This window comes from Dromaius novaehollandiae, chromosome Z (assembly GCF_036370855.1).
Source record: "Dromaius novaehollandiae isolate bDroNov1 chromosome Z, bDroNov1.hap1, whole genome shotgun sequence".
Taxonomy (NCBI): Eukaryota; Metazoa; Chordata; class Aves; order Casuariiformes; family Dromaiidae; genus Dromaius; species Dromaius novaehollandiae.
Genome location: NC_088132.1, coordinates 55,693,019 through 55,713,077, shown reverse-complemented (window position 1 = coordinate 55,713,077; position 20,059 = coordinate 55,693,019). Strand labels below are relative to the sequence as shown.

Sequence of the window (20,059 nt, the reverse complement as noted above, 5' to 3'; positions counted from 1 at the left end):
TTTAACTCCCGGGTAGCGGCGCCGGGGGGCGGGCACGCCCCGCCGCCGTCCCGCCCCGCCCGGCGCCGTGCGCCCTCCGTCGCATCCGGCGGCGCCGCGGCCTGGGCAGGGGTGGCCGTGAGTGCCGCCATGCCGCGCGGGCGGCGGCGGGAACGCGGCGGCGGCGGCGGCGGGGGGCAGCTGTTGCTCAGCCGGTTCTTCGCAGCGGCGGGCAGCGGCGGGCAGCGCGGCGCCGCCCGGCAGACGGTGCGCGGGGCGGGCCGGGGCGTGGGGGGCGGGGCGGGCCGGAGTCGGGGCCGTTGCGGCTGCGGAGGAGCCCACGCGTGTCCCGACACCGCGTGAGCCGGCTGCGGTGTCCTCGCCTTGTGCTGTGCCGTGTGGCTGTGCCCCGTCTCTTAGGAAACAGCCACAACGTGCCCGCTTTTTGGCTAAAAGCACTGCAGGACCAAGCTACTTGATGTAGTTTGGCAAAACCAGCGTGCTGGTTTGTGCCGCAGAGGCCTCGCTCTTGCGGGGTTGTGGCCCTTCTGCCACAAACTGCCTCCTGGCAGGAGAGCTGTTTAGTCTCCTGGCTCGGATTACGGATCACTGACAGCTCTAAGCCCTACTGCAGCAGGCCAAGACAGCCTGCTGTAATCCAGTCCACCGTAACCTGCCTCGCTGTTTTAGGAGAGTTTTCTGTCTTTGAGCAGTTAGGTTTCACTCTGTGTTTGTATTTTGGCTTCTCCTTGCAGTTAATGTCTCTAGCCTTTTCTGACCCCGGAAAGGTACATGCTTTTTGCCTCAAATCAATCTTTTTTGTTATCTTTCATCCTAGTGTATTTTGAAAGGTGCGATTGTCGCTTTCTGCCTGTGTACAAAACTTGCTTCCCATTTAATCTAGCAGTATGACATGGTGGACTTGACTCCTTAACTTTTGAAGCAACAAAGAATTTTTTGTTGCTAAAGAGCTTTTGAAGTCAGAGTTGCACCAATGGAAAGAATGAGTGAATGATGGATTTTTAAATGAGTGACCTGGACTTTACACCAAAAATGGAATCTAAGGTCACACCAATCTCTCTGATTCCTTCTCTCATCTTACAAATCTCGACTTTTTGCCCTTGTATAGGCAGATTTGAGATTTTTGTTTAAATAATTGTAAGTGAAGTGGGAAAGCAGCCTAAAGAAAGGGAAACTTCTTTGCTACTCAAGTGGACTGTGCATATGTTATGTGGTGGTTTCAGGCTTATTTCCTCAGGCTCATTGGTGGTTTCCAGCTGAGGCCCTGGAGGTCCTAGTTAGTGCTGAGAAGTTTGGATATTCTCAGTAATATACTTAAGATTACCATATGAAATGTGAACTAAAAGCACCTGTTGTGTGCTTTTCTTGTAAGTGAAATGATAGTGTATTTATGTTGTTGGAGTTACAAAGTTACTTGCTGTTTGGGTGTACTTCTTGCGTTCTGTCAGTCAGAGTGCATCAATGGTGAAAGAACATAAACTGATCAATTTTCTGATCAGTGTTAAAAGTATGTGTCTAAAACCTTCTAAAGAGCAGTAGTTGAAAGTACTGTATTTTATGCAAACCTAGGAAGATGCTGTATGTTTACAGATACTTTAGGAAAGTATTTTAAATCTGGAATTAACACTTCCAAGATTGTGTAATGAAAGTATTTTTCCATCATCTGGATGGAGGCCTTTGGAAGTATTGCCTCTTGCAGGTGAGTAGCCAGCTCCTGGCAAGAAGTGGGTCTGAGCTGTGGAAATCAGGATTTGCAGGGATGGAAAAAGATCTGGTTCAGACACAGTATGGTAGTATGGGATGAGAGGCAAGTTAGTTCTAAGTGCTGGTTCTGTTTTCAGGCCCAGAGGCAGCTCAAAGCTGCCCTTTGAAGCCATGGCAGCTGCATGTGCTTTTTTTCCTAGCACAATGACAAACTTTTTTTACAGAATACACTTATTTCTCTTCCTTTTGTAGCCTTGAATGTTAGAACTGAACTCTTTTGTTTAACTTATGTTTCAGACTTCTGACTTTGGCACCAAAAGGCCAACATCATCTGAAAACAATGAGCCTTGTGAAAAGAAGACCAAGGCACTACAAAGTACTGTGGAAGACATCTGTAACCCACTGAAGACTCTGGATAAAAGTGAGTTGACTGTAAACAAACCTTCAAGCGCTTAAACCCAGTATTTTTTTTGCTGTCAAATGTAAAAACTTTATTAGCAGATGCTTTTGGAAGCATTTCTTGAATGTAAGATGTATCTTTGAAGAGCTATTCCAAGCATATTAGCAGTGTTGTTATAGCACCTTTCTGTGGCTCTGAAGCTAATATTTGAGTCTTGTTCTGGATTTACTATGCAAATCCCCTTCAGCTGACTCAACTTTAAGAGGTTGTTCAGGCTGTGGAGTCCAGGTGCCCAGGCAGGAATGCTACAAGTGCCTTTTTTGTGTGCTGTTGATTTGGCAGTCTGACTTTTAGATACAGGCTGAAGCATGACTGACACTTGACAGCTCTGTGCAGTCTGGTCCAGGCCTGGAATACCTAAGGACTACCTCAGAATAAATAGTTCAGATGCAGTGCTCTTAACTGTGATATTACAGCTGCTTAATTACATTGACTATGCCTGTGCTCCATCTGGCCTTGAACCAAGAACTTAACAAATTAATGATGGTAATAGAAAAAGTCGGTGAATATAAAGTTGATTACAGGTATGCTTCACTGTAAACAATTCTTCTGCATAGTTTTTAAGTGGGATTATATTGATGATGTAATGACAGTTTTGTAGTTTGTTGCGATGGTCTGAAAAATCATTAAGGGAGACCATCAGCTAGAAACACTGTCTGCTTAAAAACTATTCTGAAAAAAATACCACCCATCTCCCAGTATCCTCCCTGATTTTGTGGCTTCGTAATTATCAGTCCGGAAAATAACTGTATTTCTTTTGCCATGTCTGAAGAAGCATACAATTAAGGAACATTGACTTTCTGGGGAGATAACCAAGCTGATCACACACATGATTCTGTCAAACTGGCAGATTGAGTGCAATGGGAAAGAAGGAAGATAGAGAAGAAAGAGACTGGGCAGAGTGCCCAAGTTTCCTGCTGGCTGAAGTCATTTTAATAGAAGTTCTTCTTTAGAAAATAATTTGCTAATATGTTTTTGTTGTATATTTTTACTCAAGAAGAACCTCAGAAGTGTGAAAAGCCCCGTATATGTTTGCAAACTCTAGACAGACTGAGAGAATTCTCCAGTGATTCAGACCAGCTATGTAACAGAGTCCGGGAGGATAGTTTTCGGGAGAAACAATCTATGAGTTTGGAAAAATGCCCCAGTATTATGGGGAGAAGTACAGAAATGAAAAGCCCTCTTCAGGCTTGCGACACTAGCCCAACGGTTGCTCAGAAGGTACGTAAAACTTCTGGTCCAGTGCTGTGTAGATTATTTTTTACAGTTTGAAAAAGCAAACTTTGCTATAGGATTCTTTTTATGTTTTTAATATTTTGTGTTCTGTCATGAAATAGTGCAGCACTACACAACAGACCAATATTCATATTCGTGTGTTTTCTTGGACTCTTAGCATAGCGAACAGAATAGTTCTTCAGTGATATCATTAAATGGTGCTTTGTTTTATTCAGTGGTGATTAGAGAGCATAAACATTGGCAGTGCATTTCAGGATTATGAATGAATCAATTTACATAATACCAAATCTTTAGTGTGTCCTTCTTTCTTTTGATGGGGGCTGAAAAATTCAGATGATATTTTTGAAAACAAAAACTGTTAGAAATTTATTACTGAAATGTAGCTCAATCCAAACGCAGGTGAAACTAGTATCTGTAGCTACTAACTATATATCTGTTTCTTTTCGTCTGCAGAAGATATAGGTAGCTCTCATGAAAAATTATTGTAGTGATAACTATGACATAGGTCAATGAAGATTTTCATAGTATCTTGCTTCCTCTTTAGTTATGGGGGGGTTGAATTCCATCTCATTCAGGGGAACTTTTGTAACTGTTTGATGCATTGGTTGTTTTTGGGGGTCACCTTGCACAGTTTGAGGTATATAAGTCCTAAAAGGCATATCATGGGTACTGCCTTGTTTTTACGTTGGGATTCAGCTATTCTTTGACAAAAGGGAAGACTTTACATTTGACCCTTCACAGGAAGGCAAATGTATGGAAGGTTGTATAATTAATTTGACTTTGTCCAAAGGTTATGATCTTGAATTGGAGTGTCTGGGTTGTGTGAACATATGATGGAAGGGGGAGGAGTGAAATGAACAGTATTTGGCAAAAGATTTTGTTGTGATGAAGGATTGGGATTATATAGCTGTGTGGTTAGATGGAGAATAAAGAAAAGCAGTCTTTCCCTGTCCCTCTTTTTCAAACCCTTGTCTGTCTCGAATTTATTAGTTTTCTGACCCTTTGTCTATCCAGTTACATTGACACCAGACACTGCCTTTGTTAGTTCAAGCAATAAATGATATGTCTCAGAGATGTGTGAGAACAAATTCTAGATGCTGAAACTCTAAAGTGTATGTATTTTACACATACATGTATATAAAGCATGCATAGAGAATATCCTTCCTTTTATCTTAGTGACTTTTTCTCTGATAACATTGGAGATAGCATGTGCCTGGCATAGTTTGACAGTAACCGCAGCAGAAGTGTATATTGGGTGAGCAAAGGCATGTGGAGCTCCTGCCACCAGGCTGTGGGCCTAAGATGGATGTTTCTGAAGAACTTGTGTTCATCTCCTCGGATGCTTATAGCCAAATAATACAAAACAGTGATCCAGCCAATCATTGATTAGCTATGTGGTAATCCAGCTTGTATATTAATTGCCCTGCAGTTAATTTGCCTTTAATTCACTGCTCTTAGCATGTGCAGAGACTCTCTGCAAGCAGGATGTATGCAAAGTAAAAGTAAACAGCAATAATTTATTGCTTAATATACTCAATAGATAGTGAGGACTCGTGCCCTACTTGACAAAGTATCAATATATTAATCTTTCCCTATGAGACACCTACTGAGTCTGTACTGGTCAGGCAGCCAGATGGGGAAGGGCTGGCCTGTTTGGCTCCTTAGAACAGCCCATCTTAGGTGTTTCTGTCTTCTAATCCTTTGCTTTTTTTCTTAGAGTTTCTAATCTTTTTGTGTTAGTATTTTTCCTCCAAATTCCTTGAGCTGTCACTTACTACCATCTCAACAATTACACTTCCATCTGTGTTTTTACTTTTCTTACTTTCATGGCCTTAGTTCATGTGCTTCCTCACTCTTAGATAACGTTTTTCTCAGTGAAAATGAGCTCAGGTCATACTGCTGGGCTGGCCCGGGCTCAAGCTTGGATCCAAGACAGCTGGGTCCCCAGCTGGAGGATTGCAGCAGAGCCATCCAAGCTCCTGGGGCCGTCTGGGTTCTGGACATGATACAGCAGTATGTGCTGGTCTACATTGTCTGCTTATCAAATGGATTGTGCCTTGATTGTTGGCATCTCTGCACCTCCTAGTTAACAGCACAGCTAAATGTTTTTTGTTTTCTGTCATTTTTTCACTGCATTCTTTATACACTTCCATGACCTAGTGTATATGATTTGTACTGTCTGTGAGTTTTTTCAGAGTTATCCACTGCTCCTAAGCACCCAGTCGTCATTGTTCTGCGTAATTTGGATGTGTTGGTTAGAAATTGAGGCTTACCAGGTTTATTTGCAGATATAGAAACTCACAGCACAAGACAATCGATCCTGTTTTGTACAGCTGTATGCTGCACACTTCAAAAATGTGTGTGTGGGGGGGTTGTCTGTATTTTTTCTCTTTTAAACAATTTTATCAATACATGATATTGTGATGTAAGTTATGAGGAATTTTAAGGTGAGTGAAGCTCTCCATATCGGTGTTCTTCACTGCAGTTGTAAAAGACTGAATGGAGACTCAATGGCACACCATCACCACATTTACAATACAGAACGAAACAAAAGTTGTAGAGCTGAAGTTGGTTGGCTGGCATAGGCTACATAACGTCATCATTCATGATGAACAGCAGAGAGAATAGGCTCAAACCCTTAACTGCTATGGATTTTAGAAACTATAATATAGACCTTCTGTGTTTAAGAGCAAATAAATTATTTTGGCATGTTTGCTGGGCTTATGTAGGAAGGGCACACTGGAAAAGAAATACTGTTTGTGCTTAAGACAGTGAACTGGGACTCGTATTGGTTTAGTTCTTGATTTACTGTGGATTTTTGGAACATCATTAATCTCTCTACACTTCAATTTCTCATCTGTAAATTAGGGTGGTAATTCATCCTTTCACCACCACCCCCTTTTTTTTTTTTGGTCTGCCCAGTTTAGACTGCCAGGTCTTTGCAGCCTAGATGTCTCTTGCTCTGTTTTGGGAGCTCATGATACAATAAGGATTTGATTTCAGCTGAGACTTCCAAGGACTGTTGCAGTGCAAGTAAAATAATTGATGCAAAATCTTTAATCTTACTAACTTTTAATTCCTTTTAATTCCAAATAAACTGTATTCTGTATTTCCTACTTTAATAGTTTTGCTATGGTTTCTGGGGACATTTACTACAAGAACAGTACTTAGCTGTATGGTAATTGTAAATCAGTCTGCAGGAATAATTGATTTATCTGATGGTTCTTAACTATTCTTTTTCCTCTTATTTACAGGAGGAGTCACGCTGTGATCTTAGTCAGTTTTCTGCATCTCTTAAGAGTTATGAAAATACTCAAAATACTTCAGATATAAATCTTAATAAGAGAACCAAGAGCATTTACACTCCACTAGAACTTCAGTTCATAGAAATGAAGAAACAGTATAAAGATGCTGTTTTGTGTGTGGAATGTGGATACAAATATCGCTTCTTTGGAGAAGATGCAGAGGTAATTTTTGCCAGGATTATGGAAGGATACTTGCCTTATGTTAGTGTGTTACCAGGGGTATGACCACTTCCAGGAGGAAAGTTTCTAGGGCATGAATTTTATGTTTTCTTAATAAGGTAATTTCATTACCTTTTCTTAATAATCAAGGTGTGAAGCCTTTGCATGCTTAAAGATTATCCATTACAAATACACTTTCTATCAAAACCGTGTTTATTATTTTATAGGGTAGTGATTGCTACCCTAAGTATTGAGAGCTAAAGAAATTCTGTGGGTGCTACAGTAATTGCTTTTCAGAGTTAAAGTTGAAACACTTTTGAAGATGTGTTCTGTATCAAGGTACAAAACTATCTCTAGTAGGAGTACTTCAGCTTGGAAGACTGGAGCAAGAAAGTGGTGTAAAAGTAGCTGAAATGGTGTACCCCGGGTATAGTGAGCATCTTGAGTGTGAGAAGAATAGCTATATGGAAAATAACAGATGAAACTACATGTATTCAGTTATGAAGTGTGTTCAGATGCTGCATATAAATATGCCAGATCTCTAAGAACTAGAAAGTACTTTCCAGGAAACATCACTTAGAAGTTAGTTCAAAATTTTTCATAAAGAGCTTTTTCATCCTCTGACCCAAAATCATCACCACCATTTCAACCTTTGATCTGAGCTATTTCCACACTTAAGACTGAGAAACTTATTACTGGGTATTCATCTTCCCAATCAACTTTGTAGCATTTATTTTGTCTACTCATTTGAGCAGAAAGTACTACTGCACTTACAGTCCAGAAGTAGAAATATATTATCCAGATGCATAATTCAGTGTTTCACCATAGTTCCTATTTAAGGAACCACTTTCTCTAGTTAATGAACGTCCACCTTCTTGTCTAGGGCAGAAAAGCAAATACAAATCATACATTATACTTTTATATTTTAACAAATGTTGTCATTCTTTTTCAAAGAAGTATTCAGCTTCCACAGCTATTTGATACTGAAAATTCAGTATTGATTGATTAACTGGCTTATATACATCACCTTTATAACCCCAAGTAAAATAACTTCCTTCTGTCTGCGTTGTGGGTTTTGTGGAAATTTTGTGGTCCTTTTTTGAGTTCTGTTGCAGAAAGCACGTGTGCTCTGTGTAGATGTCTTCCATCACCGTGATTAAGATCAAGGTGCAGTGAAATAATTTGACATGTGAAGTCCATGATCCTGTAGTCTCCTGTTTGGGACAGGATGCTGGGACTGGAGGGTGGAGAGGCCCAGCTCTTGTTCTGGGCTTTGTCCTGTAATGTTTTAGTTTTGTTACTGGACTTTTAATCATGGTTGTGAGTCAATATTGTAACAGGTGAACATTCGAATGGCATTTTGATGTGTTTGTGTTTATAGAAGTTCTGTTGTTACTGTAGTTAGTGTGGATCATCCGAATTATCAACTGACTCTTCTTTTTGTACTTTGCAGATTGCAGCTAGAGAGCTAAACATTTATTGTCATCCAGATCATAACTTTATGACTGCCAGTATACCAAGCCACAGACTGTTTGTCCATGTGCGGAGACTTGTAGCAAAAGGATATAAGGTCCTCTCTGGCTTTTATTAAATGCTATTTAGTACACGATAGCATTGAAATGATTTGCACTTATTGTACTGGAGTCTCAGTTGAATTGACTAGTGTGAAACTCATTATCAACTGTTTTTGCAATTAAAATGCTAACTTACCTTTGTTTCAATTTTTCTGTTCAGTGAGTGTCATGGATTTAAGTAGATGCAATCTTCCTTTGTTGTTCTTACAGGAAAAATAGCTTCATATTTTCTGTAACAGTTCTTTCTCTCAGTGTTTTTTATATCAAACCTTTGCATTCGATAGGGAAATTTCTCTGTCCCGCCTTCTTTTTTCTTCCTTCCTCACACACTTCTATTTTGTATCCCAGATGATACTTTCCCCCCCCTCTTTTCCTGCCTGTTGTTGATCTCTCCCTATATGTCTGTGACTTTTTGTTGATGCCTGTTGTTTTGTGATGTCGAGTTTTGCTGCTTACAAGAAAAGGACGTGTTGCATTTAAATCGACTGCAGCAGCCATACTTTGACAAGTGATGAACTCTAGCTAAATTGTTTCAAAATAGGACAAGAAGCACAGGGGCAGTTGAAAGGGTGGTTTGAAATGAATAGAGAAGGAAAAGCTGTGGCATATTAGTCTCTGTTAGTAGGACTGATGTTAGCCTCTGCTCTCCCTGTTCAGCTTTAATGGTACACTTGCTGTCTGCATTTCTTAGGAGATCACCACATTTATCAAAAGAAAGTTATCTTTTATCTGGGAGTTAACACTGTTTCTTGTCTGTGTGTCTGCTTGCAGGTTGGAGTCATAAAACAAATGGAAACTGCAGCACTGAAAGCTGCTGGAGAAAATAAAAGCTCTCTCTTCACCCGGAAACTGACTGCTCTTTATACGAAATCTACACTTATTGGAGAAGATATCCTTTTCACCTGAGTTTGGCTTCAGACTCTAATTTTTGCTGTATGAGATACTATGATACTAGAATTGTCTCCTAGGTGGAACATGTATGTGTGGTAGCTGGCAGTTGACATAAGAATAATTGACCTGGCAGCAGGAAATGAAGTTCCTTTATATTGAGGTAAAACATCACCTAGACTTTATAAAGAATTTAATCTCTATAGGGCTTTAGGTTTGTTGCAAAACTGTAGAGCTTGGGTTTCCTACAGTTATTTGCCTAAGTCATTTCCCTAAGTCGGAGTGGATTTCTCAGGTCTGCTGTGTTCTGTGGGTCTTGCCTTCAAGTAGGTATTTGACTAGGTTGAGTGTATATAGCTTTAGTGATTCAAGAGGGCTTGAAGGAAGAATTGACTGCTTGTTGTCAACAATTTGCTTTCAGTGAAAAGAAGGTACTAAAATCAATGGACTGTTAAAATCTGGCTAGGAAATTTCACTCCTAACTCTTGTAACAAAGAAAATGTAAGAAACAGGTAAAAAGAGCTTTTGATTAGTGAAGTTGTTTTCTTAATTTCTTCCCATCTTTGTTTTTCTGTTTCCTGCCTTATCCCCTACTGTTTTTTCTTTGATTTCTCAGACTAGTACTTGCTAGGTACCAAGATCTAAAAAGGAAACTTGAGCTAAACTGAGTTGCTTTGAGCTTACTGTGAGCTATCAGTAGCTTTTGTCCAGCCTTGTGTTGGGGTTCTCATCAAGTTCTCCTTTCTTGTGTGGAATCCCTTTCTCAGCTGCTTTTTGTTGGCTTTAAAACAGTGTTCAGGTTTGCTGCTGGTTCCAAAGCTCTGCCAGGGAAGGGGAAAAGGGATGTTCAATATCATGTGTTTCCCATTCGTCAGATTAATGACTTGGAGGTTGCACTTAGGGATAGAGTTTTTCCCATACATCAGAAAAGCAGGTTGCTCCTCAGTACTTTGTAGAAAAAGGCAATGTAACACAATCCTGGGTTTTTATTGCAGAATTTCTAGTGTACATATGGATTCTCTTCTTGTGGTTGCCAAATTAGATGAAAGCAGTTTGAGCAGTAGGACCCAATCTAGTAAACTGATATGCAGCAAGTTTTCAATGAGATTAACCTGCTGCTCCTGCTAAGGAGCAGCCTTTTACTTGAATCAAGATATTGCCCACTTTTTCTAGTCAGGTATATGTGCTTTGTGGCTATTAAGTCAAGGTGACACATGTGGAGTAAGCCATGTGCGGAGTCAGTAGGCAGTTTAACTTTTGGCATAACTGTTCTTGCTTTGAATTAGGAGACCCACAGACATAGCAGAAATCTGTGCATCTTGCAACTGCCTGTAATGTGAAGGCAGCCGCTGAGTTCAGTCCTGGTGCTGACAGTCATCTGAAGTTCACTGAGATCGTACTAGGAATCAAACTGATGCAGAGAAAGGAAGCGTCTCAATCAAATAGTCCTTTGGTCTAGGACCAATGCAGAATCTAGTTGAGAAGGACTTAAGTCTAGAAGGACCTATGAAAAATCCACCAAAATCTGTGTGCTACAAGTTATTTTTTTTAACATTTGTTACATGTGAATCCTTTGCTGAAGCTAGATGATACTGTAGATGTCGAAGAGGTAACAACAACGGATGTCCCTGATAACTACCTCCTCTGTATCTGTGAAAATGGAGAAAACTTAAAAGACAGGAAGAAGGGTGACGTTGTTATAGGCATTATGGTAAGTTAGTTTCACAGAGGAACTGGCGTTTTAGGGTTTGAGGTTTTTTCAGAGGTGGGTGGTTATCTTCTTACATTCTTGAATCTTTTCTCTTTTAAGTTTGTTTGTTTTGTGTTTTTGTAAGAAGGTCTAGTTTATAAGAAAATCATCCAGGAGTGTACTGTGATAGCTTAATATTTGAAAACTTTAGAAAAGGTTTGGAGTTGATAGTTGGGTATTTCTGTTTCTTTTTTTTCTTTTTTTTTTTTCTCTGCCATAATCTCTTGAAAGCATAGCTGTATTTTAACCAAATAGGGGAAAACTGTTAGTTCAGGTGCTTTATTAATGTTAAAGTTTAAGCATTTGTATGGATGATATTTTAAAATGTGCAAGCACTTTTTTCTCTTCAAATTATCTTTAGAGGAAGAGACTAATTCAGTCATTACTGCTTACACTGTAGATTTATATTCTCTTTAATAGTGAACATTAAAAACTGAGAAATGTGGAACTGGCAAAATATAATGAAATAAGTACAATAATAACTAGAGCCCTGTCTGCTGATAATTCATTAATTTGCAAGCATCTTGCTTGGGCTTGTATTTGAATGTCACAGTGCAGTTTGGTGGGGGGTGGGGTGGGGAGGGGAAAGCATGTGCTAGGAAGGCAATTAGTTTCCACAGAGAACTTCATATGCCTTTCACAGACATCCAAATATGGAGATTTGCATAGTCCTTAATAGTAATAAAATCTGAGCAGTGATGGACTGATGATGACAAGAGCCTGTTAACATTTTTTAAGGTATTGTTATCATCTACAAAGACAAAATTGTGGTAGTCTTTCAAAGTTATTACTGTATGAAAAATATATATTTTTATCTGCCACTTTTGCTAAGTGTGTGGGTGATGGGGTCTATCATTTTTGTACTACACACCGCAAATTTTCTTTCTGGCGTCGCAGTTTGAGTCACTGAAGCTCTCCTTGAAACTTTAAACACTCAATGTGTATATATTATTTTATTTGACAGGCAGTCCAACCAACTACTGGAGAAGTCATTTTTGACAGTTTTCGAGACTGTGCATCTCGCTTAGAGTTAGAAAGTCGGGTTTTGCGCCTGCAGCCGGTTGAACTAATACTTCCATCCAGCTTGTCAGATCAATCTGAAAAGCTCATCAACAGTATAACCTCCATGAGGTATGTTCTATGGGGATATTGTTGTTGTTTTCATTTTGCCTTTGTTTTTAATTGCAGCATAGCTATTATTGAGATCTAGATGTGGAAGCAAGCACTAATGTGTAGTTAAAAAGCCCTTTCAGAAACATCTGTAGTTTGCCCCTGGGTTGAAAGTTCCCCAAACCACTGAGTTCTGAGCGCTCATTGTTGATTTGTATTTAGACTGAAATTCACAGCTTCTGTCTCAGGCCTACAAATGGTTTGTGTGCATAAACATTTGTTTTTATTTAGATTATCTGGCAACCCTCCCCTCCCCTCTTCTACCCTCCCCTCCCCTCCTTTCCCCTCCCCTTCAATCATGTGATCTGTTGGTTATATTCCAGTGCTGAGGCATGTATCTTTGGGATCTGCAAGTGTTGTTTTGTGGCTGCTGTTATTTTTTGTCATAGCCTTAAAATCTCTAAATGGCATGGAACTTTTTTTCTATGTGCGTTTTTGTTTTTTTATTCTAATGTAGATAGGTATAAAAAACATTTGCAACTGGTATTTCATTCTATTTGGCCTATTAGACTATCTTAAATTTGGATAAGGTTTGAAGTATTATGGCTGATCTTCCATTTATATTTTCAGTTCTGCTTGTGTATTTCAAGAGTAAAGTTACATGTTTGCAATGTCAGTTTTACGGTAGAATAAAACCAGAATAGGACATAATTTGTAGGATGATAGATTAAGGGACTAAAGCAGTCTTCTGAACGTGTGGTGGACTTGCAAAATCTTGCAGATGATATTTTTGTGAGAAAGTAGTAGTGTGTGTTTTTTTTGTTTTGTTTTGTTTTTTTTTAAACGTGCCTCTCTGGACTGTAGAGAACTGGCTAAGAGCTTGACTTGTCCTTTTTGAATGACCTAATTGAAAAGGAGAACATTTTTCCTTCTGCCTGTTAACAAGACTGGAGCTAAAAGAAGCCGAAGAAAAATGTTTGTATTATGTAAGCAAGATTTTGCCGGGGGTATGTATATCAGCACTTCCCACACTGTAAAGATAGACAAATGCATCATTGTCCTGTGTGTGGGTGGCAGCCACCTGACAGATTGTCAGCTTGGTGCCTTTGACTGCCTCATTTGAACTCTGCGCGAGCCACGTCTTGGGCTTCCTCTAACACTCCAGACTGCGGAGCTGCTTACTCAGTCTGGTCCACAAGTGCTGTCTTCCCCGGCTGCCAGTGTAACCTTTGTTGCCCCCTCTGCAAAGGCGGGGGAGGGGGGGGAGTTGGCATGACGTACTGGAGAGGCAGTCATGTCATCAGGGAAAGCTGCTTTCACGGCATGTTATAGGAACTTGTATAGATGCTGCTGCACTTGGCTATCAAGCTTTCAAGGGCAAGTGTGTATGAGAGGCAAGACTGAGAAAAGGGAGTGAAAACTTCTGAGTCTGTTTTAGGGATCTTCAGAAAAAGTAGCTTGTGAAAGCGGTGTATTCAACGCTTTTGAGCTGAGCAGTGGATGCCAAAGCTTGTAGTGAAGTGTGCTCCTTGTCATATTAGGTTCCTCATTTCCCTCGGCTTGTTCACAGGCTGCAGAGCCAGAAGGAGTTAAAAAGTTACCTCTAATTAGACTGAGTATTGAGCAAGCAAGGTCAGTGTGTTTCCTTGCAGTAAAATGGTTTGTTAAGACTTGGGCAAATAAAATATCAGACTAGGAAGTAACAAACGTTTTCTACTTGTCAAACAGATGTACATTTTTGTCTCTGTAATCCTGTTACTTTAATAGCTTACTTTCTCTTTTGCAAATCAGTTCCACAGAAGTATGCACAAAAATAGTTCTAAATATACCATGATGACGAAAATGTTTTTTTTTCTTTACCCCTAATTTGCTTCCTTTCAGCTGTACCATGGCAACTTCTTAATTAACTTCTTCAACATGAGCATTCATTTTAGTACTGAATTTATACAGGAAGAAAAACTAGACTGAAAAGGAAGTTAGTGTTGTGCACTGATGGGAGTGTTGTCAAATTTTGAGGAAATCAAAACTATATAATAAATGGACAAAGTAAGTGCATTTTTTTCAGAAAAAAAGTATTTTAGTTGTGCAATAAAGCTGTTCTGATACAGGTTTGAGAGCAGTTCTTTTTTTTTTTTTTTTTTTTTTTGCTTGTGCACAGCTGATACATTAGTAAGTATCTCCTCATTTCTATTAAGAGCAAAAAATACCTATGTATTAGCTGATTTTGTGAACAGATATTAATTTTTCTCTTTTTTTCTTTGCCCGTTCTGGTAACTACCCAGAAAAAATTAACTAAGCAGCTCTCTAGTCTACATGTCCTTAATTACTTGGAAGTGACAGAAATTAAATGCCTTAACTTCAGTACATTTCAGTAGCCTCATTTCAAAAACAATTGTTTATGGATTTTCTTGTGTTAAAGATTTAACCACTAGAGGGCCTTGCAGTATTTAATATTAGTTTAAGTGGTTCCAATATGCTCCTTTCCTGTATTTTTAACTAGGCTCTAGTTTTTATGTAATTACTTTAATGCTGTCAATAATTTTATTCTCGTACCTACTGAGTGGACTAACGTACTCATTTTTGGTTGTTGTGCATTACCTATCCCATTCTTTGACTTCATCTTTGCTGATAACTTTTGGTGAGACACATTCCCTTAGCTTAGAGAGGCTTCATTACATAAATCTTCGAAGACCTTTCTGGCTAAAACTGTGGGAACTAGGATCTTCTGTTTCATGAAGGCTCATCATCCCTTTGTGTAGGCATATTGTAGTGGAAGACACTGAACTGGTAAAAACAGGGTACAGATGGGCGAGAAAAATAGTCCCAGGAGATGTACAGCTTGGAGTGGTCAGGAGCAGTGAAGGGACTTTCTGCTGACTGCATGCACGTGTCATCTGAGAGTTTTACTGGTAGATGGTGAAGCAACTCAGGGGCTGATTTGCTTCTGGATTTTGCATTTTACAACCTCCATACTGAGTGATTGAGGTGGCGTGGGCTATGTCACCTTCATAAAGAGTGTGCTGATAATTAAGTTATTTAAATAAATTATCATAGCTGTATGAGGGCAGGCGTAGTCTGGTTTAATGTCTGGTTACACTGATGGAGTTGAAAGTATCTGTGTTATTTCCTTGTTTGTTTTTATTTTTGTTTTTCTTTTAATACACAGACCAAATCAGAATAGTGTGTACTTGTCTCTGTCTTATGTATATTACGTATGTTTTATATGCTAATTTTCTTCTTATGGAATTAGCTGTTCTTCTCTTTTTGTTGCCCCCACAGCTATGTCCAGGCTCAGTAATGTCATTCACGGTATTTACTGATGATGCTTCTAATTCGGTATTGTGTACGTTTTCACAGCCAGTTCTGGAGAACTTTATGACAGTAGAAATTATTTCTGTGGACTAATGTAGAATAATTGTTAAGAATTTTGAGTCAGAAATGAAAGTGCAGATAAAAATATATAATGGAAAATGGCCTTTTTCTTCACTTTTGAAGTTATATGCAGTACAGTGATGATAAAAAGTTTGATCATGCTGCAGGCCAGCGCTGAAAATTGTTTGGCGCAGTTGTATGTGGCTGAAAACAGTGTCTCACAATAGGCAGCTTTTATAATAAGTTAATAAATGACTGAAAGGGTTGTCTTTAATTCTGTTTCCTGGGCAATGTTGAAGAGACTACGGAGAGCGCTGTTGAAGGAACAACTGTGTAAGAGTGGCAGTTTGAGCTGTGCCCAAGAAAGCTGTATACGGCTTGCAGAATAAGTGGAAGAGCTGATTGCATTTCTTAAGTGTTCCCTGTCTAAATTTAGGCATGGACGTTAATGTAATGAACAGTAAATGAAGATAAGTGCTACTGTAATAAGATTACTTAACTGTTCATATGACTTGTTCATTGGCTGGAGCTTTAATTTTTTTTTTTTTTTTTTTTTTTGGTCATATGAAGCCAGTTTAGTTAAACTTCTTAGGGAAAAAAAAATCCAAGCCGTCTGAATCAATAGGCATTTTACCACTGATTTAAATGAAGGTGGACTCATCCATCTTTTTATAAAGATTTTACTTCACCATTTGGCTTAAACTGGGGTGTTCATTTTCCAACTTAAGTAAGCTTTGGAAGATCTGTGCCTTGCGGTGCAGATCTGTGTCACAAAATGTTTTTCTAGATACTTTCCCCCTTGGTAGTTATCTCTAAAACTTGCAGAAGCAGATGTACAGAAATGTATGTCAGAACTGATGTGACTTGGTTTTCATGTTCATTTTCTTCCAGCATGTTGCTGTTTCTGGTGGTAAATGAAATGGTCCTATTGCCAATGTCATGACAGACACTGTCCATAGGAATTAATAACGAAAAAGTACTGTTCAAGGACACTGAACTGGAGGTCAGCTATGGTGGAGTGCTTTCCTTTAAAAGCAAAGCATAAGTTAAAAGTAGGCTATGGAAACTGGTTCAGAACAAACTGTTCTGGCAGGTACATTTCTGTTCCTGAGTAGTTAGTAACATCTGTTAGCAAGTGCTGGCCTGGCTCAAGGAAAATCCTGTAATGCTTTCAGTTTCTTTTTGTCTAGGAGACCATGAAAATGTTCTTCCCTGCAAGATGTATTTGTTCTTACAGGAGAATGTTGTGTTTTGAACTTCAAACTGCTTCCTAATCAAGGCTCAATACCCATCCTCCTTAACATATTGGCTGCATTAAAAGTTGGGCTGTATTGTTTTTCCTCAAATAACTTTTGAGGCTCCTTTCCCCTTTGGTTGTTCTTGTTCTTCACATGTGCCCCTTTTTTATTTCATTGAAAATTATGTTACTCCCATCCAACACGTTAAGAGTTCCCCAGTGATGCTCCTTACAGTTATTTTTATTTGCTCTTTTTATGCAGCTACCGGTAATGTTTCATTCTGTAGCATTCCTTCAACAACATGTAAAAACATGTGGTTCACAAATATTTCACTTTCAACTCCGAATTATCATTTCACCCAAGTTTGCATTGTGTTATTGTGTTTTTTATTTTTTTAACATGCTGTGTTAGATGTCCAGCCAATAATTTAAAATCAAGATGATGTGATAACTAACTTCCTGTCTATGCCCACAGATTTTTCATTTTACTCTGTTTGCAGACCATAATGTTGTCTTCCAAGTAACTTGGGCCTGTAATCTCTGAGGCATTTTTGCCTTGGCCTGCAATCGCATGCTGCTATATTAGGCTGCAGCTAGATTTGCTATTTGTTCCTCTGTAATGTGTCTAAGATTTTTCATTCTGATTATGGCATTCATGTTTCTCTTTTTGCTTGAATATGTTACGTTGTCTTTGGCCTGGAGTTTGGGTCCTGGAATTCCCTTGTGTATCAAATCTGTTGAGAGCTTTGGGGCTAAAAGCATCCTCCCAGCACGTTGATACAATCAGATCACCCCAGGGCCGAATCCCTTGAATAGGTGATTTCTCATCATTACGTGCAACACAAGCTTGCTTTCTTTTTGTGTTTAAGGACCTCCATAAATTTAGTTTCAAGGTCTTTCTGCTTACACTAAATTAGTGAAGTGCTGAGTATCCCTTCTGATTTATCAGTATCCTCTGCCTTTAACTTTATATCAGTCGTGATTTTTCAGGTACTTCCACATGTATTTTATTCTCTGGATTCAGCCCTGTCATGATTGCGTACCAACCCAAAGCGTTAGCTCTGGCTTGGTAGGTGGTAATCTTTGACTGCTGTTTGTTTCTTATCATCCTGTCAGGATTTTGTCCACCAATTGTAGGTTATCAGAAAAATCAAGGAAAAGAGGCTTCTCTGGCCTTTTATTTCAAAGTTGTATGTTGCCAGAATACAGCAGAACTCTGCTCAGGCTTCCCTGAAATGGGAAGTACATTTATCTCTGTAAACTACCTGGTGACCGCTATAGAAGTGAACTATAGCCAGTTTATCACATGAATTGGTCAACAGTGCTATTCATTGCTAACTGTTCTCATGTACAGAGTTATGGATTTGTTATGTCTGTAATGAAGGAGTAGGAGCTCAGCTGGAATGAGCTCTGTGAAACTTTCCAAGTGAATATAAAATGTGTCTAATTTTGTGGATCTTTATATATGACTGATGGTGGTTCAAATCAGAGGATGCTTTCATACACTTAATTTTGAGAATTTTTTTAAAACAGGAAGCAGAAATGTGCATATATTTATGTGGCTCAGCTGGTGAGATTTGTAGGTGGAGGGGGGGTGGTAGGAGGGGTGTAGGAGGAGGGGAAGGCTGTGTTGAGACAGAAACAAGATACCAAAAGGTTACAGCAGGAGTAAGCAGCATTGCAAATGAAACGGCTGAACAGAGGGGTTAAAAGTGCCTAAAGGGAGGGTAGTCATAAAAACCAAGTGGTTTCATGGTTTGTAGAGTTTGTAGTATTCCCATGGATTTTTAAGTGAAAGGCAAGCTGTGACAAACAGCTTGAGAATGCTTTGCATAAATGGCAGCTACAAGCAGTTGAATTTGCAGCAGTAAAAAACAACGTCTAAAAAGAGTCTGAGCTATTTTCTGTAAATTCAAAAAACAAATGCATCACTGAACAGATGTTTACTGACTAAAGAGGCTTTTTGCACTGCCAATTCATGTCCTGGACAGCTCGACTGTATGGAGAGCTCTTTGAAGAATATTGGTCATATTATATAGCTCGCTTGTTTGGAATAGATGGAAAAAAGCCAGCATTTACCAAATTGTGTAATGACCTGAAAGAGTTGTTGGACAATTTTTTTAATATAATCTTGTTGCAGTTGTGAAACAGATGCTGTTCTCAATATTGTACTTCTTTATTGTCTTCTACGGCATTGCACGCGAGGGAATGGGGGGCTTAAATCTCTTCTGACAAATTGCTTATGTGTAAAGACTACTACTTTCACCACTGCCTACCTTGCTGCCCTTGACAGTTTGGGATACAAGACAGGCATATGGCATCCTTTGGATGAAATTACTGGTTTGTCATGTGTGCAGAACTGTCACTAGTAAAATATGGGGAGAAGTCACAACGCACCGTATCTGAATGCAGTGAAACTTGCTCTCAGAGCGCATTTCCCAGCCTAGGGGATATATTAGATTTTTAAAAAGTTAAGATTATTAGTTGTAGTAGCAGCTAGGCTTTGCTGGCTCTGCCCAGCAGGTGTGGTTTTATAAATTCCTCCTGGCAAAAGGGAAGATGCCCGTAATGATGAGCATCCCCAGTAATTCATGCCTGAGTTGAAGGTGCATTATTTTCCAGATGATTGCAAGCTGCATGGAAAACGTGTTGTGTTCAGCATCTCTGTTTGTGGTTGTCTTGCACTGATTAGCACCATTTGTGGTTTTTTCAACAGTTAAGCCAGAAATTATTAAATGTGTAGACTGATATTGATGACTGTGCATATTTTTACAGTCAAAAAACTTAACTTTTTAATTAAAAAAGCACTTTACTGAAAGAAGCAAGAAAATTAAAACTTAAAAAAAAAATTTCATGCTGTGGGCCCTCTTTTAGCCTAGTCAAACCCAGCATTTTGTCTTTGCAACCATATGTATATATGTATATATATTTTCAATGTCTGCATTTTTGAAGATGACGTTTGACAAACACTGAATTTGGTAACTTTATCTGTGCTGTTCGCAATAAGATGTTCTTTTAAGTGTTTATGAATTTTGATATGGCTAACAGTGTGATTGTATCATCACACTGGATGGAAGAAGGAAAGAGGAAAAGCTTAAAATGAAGGATAACACACTAATGGTGTGCATGATATCTTCCATAATAAAGGCAAACTCTATTTGCAAATTCAACCTACCTTGTTTACTGTTAGATATTAAAGTTAAATTTTTTCAAAAGCCACATAATTTTAATTGGCAAATATGCATGTCACTAATACTCATAATT

At 39.1% G+C, this 20,059-nt stretch overlaps 1 protein-coding gene across 1 annotated transcript in view; it reads left to right on the top strand.

Moving 5' to 3' along the window:
• Positions 1-48: 48 nt before the first annotated feature.
• Positions 49-20,059, top strand: part of LOC135324950 (DNA mismatch repair protein Msh3-like) — a 118,829-nt gene continuing 98,818 nt past the window's right edge. The window contains exons 1-8 of the mRNA XM_064502133.1: positions 49-246; positions 2,002-2,125; positions 3,162-3,385; positions 6,655-6,867; positions 8,318-8,434; positions 9,210-9,327; positions 10,889-11,037; positions 12,041-12,207. Coding sequence (XP_064358203.1) covers positions 130-246; positions 2,002-2,125; positions 3,162-3,385; positions 6,655-6,867; positions 8,318-8,434; positions 9,210-9,327; positions 10,889-11,037; positions 12,041-12,207 — 1,229 coding nt within the window. The 5' untranslated portion in view covers positions 49-129. The remainder of the gene's footprint in view (positions 247-2,001; positions 2,126-3,161; positions 3,386-6,654; positions 6,868-8,317; positions 8,435-9,209; positions 9,328-10,888; positions 11,038-12,040; positions 12,208-20,059) is intronic.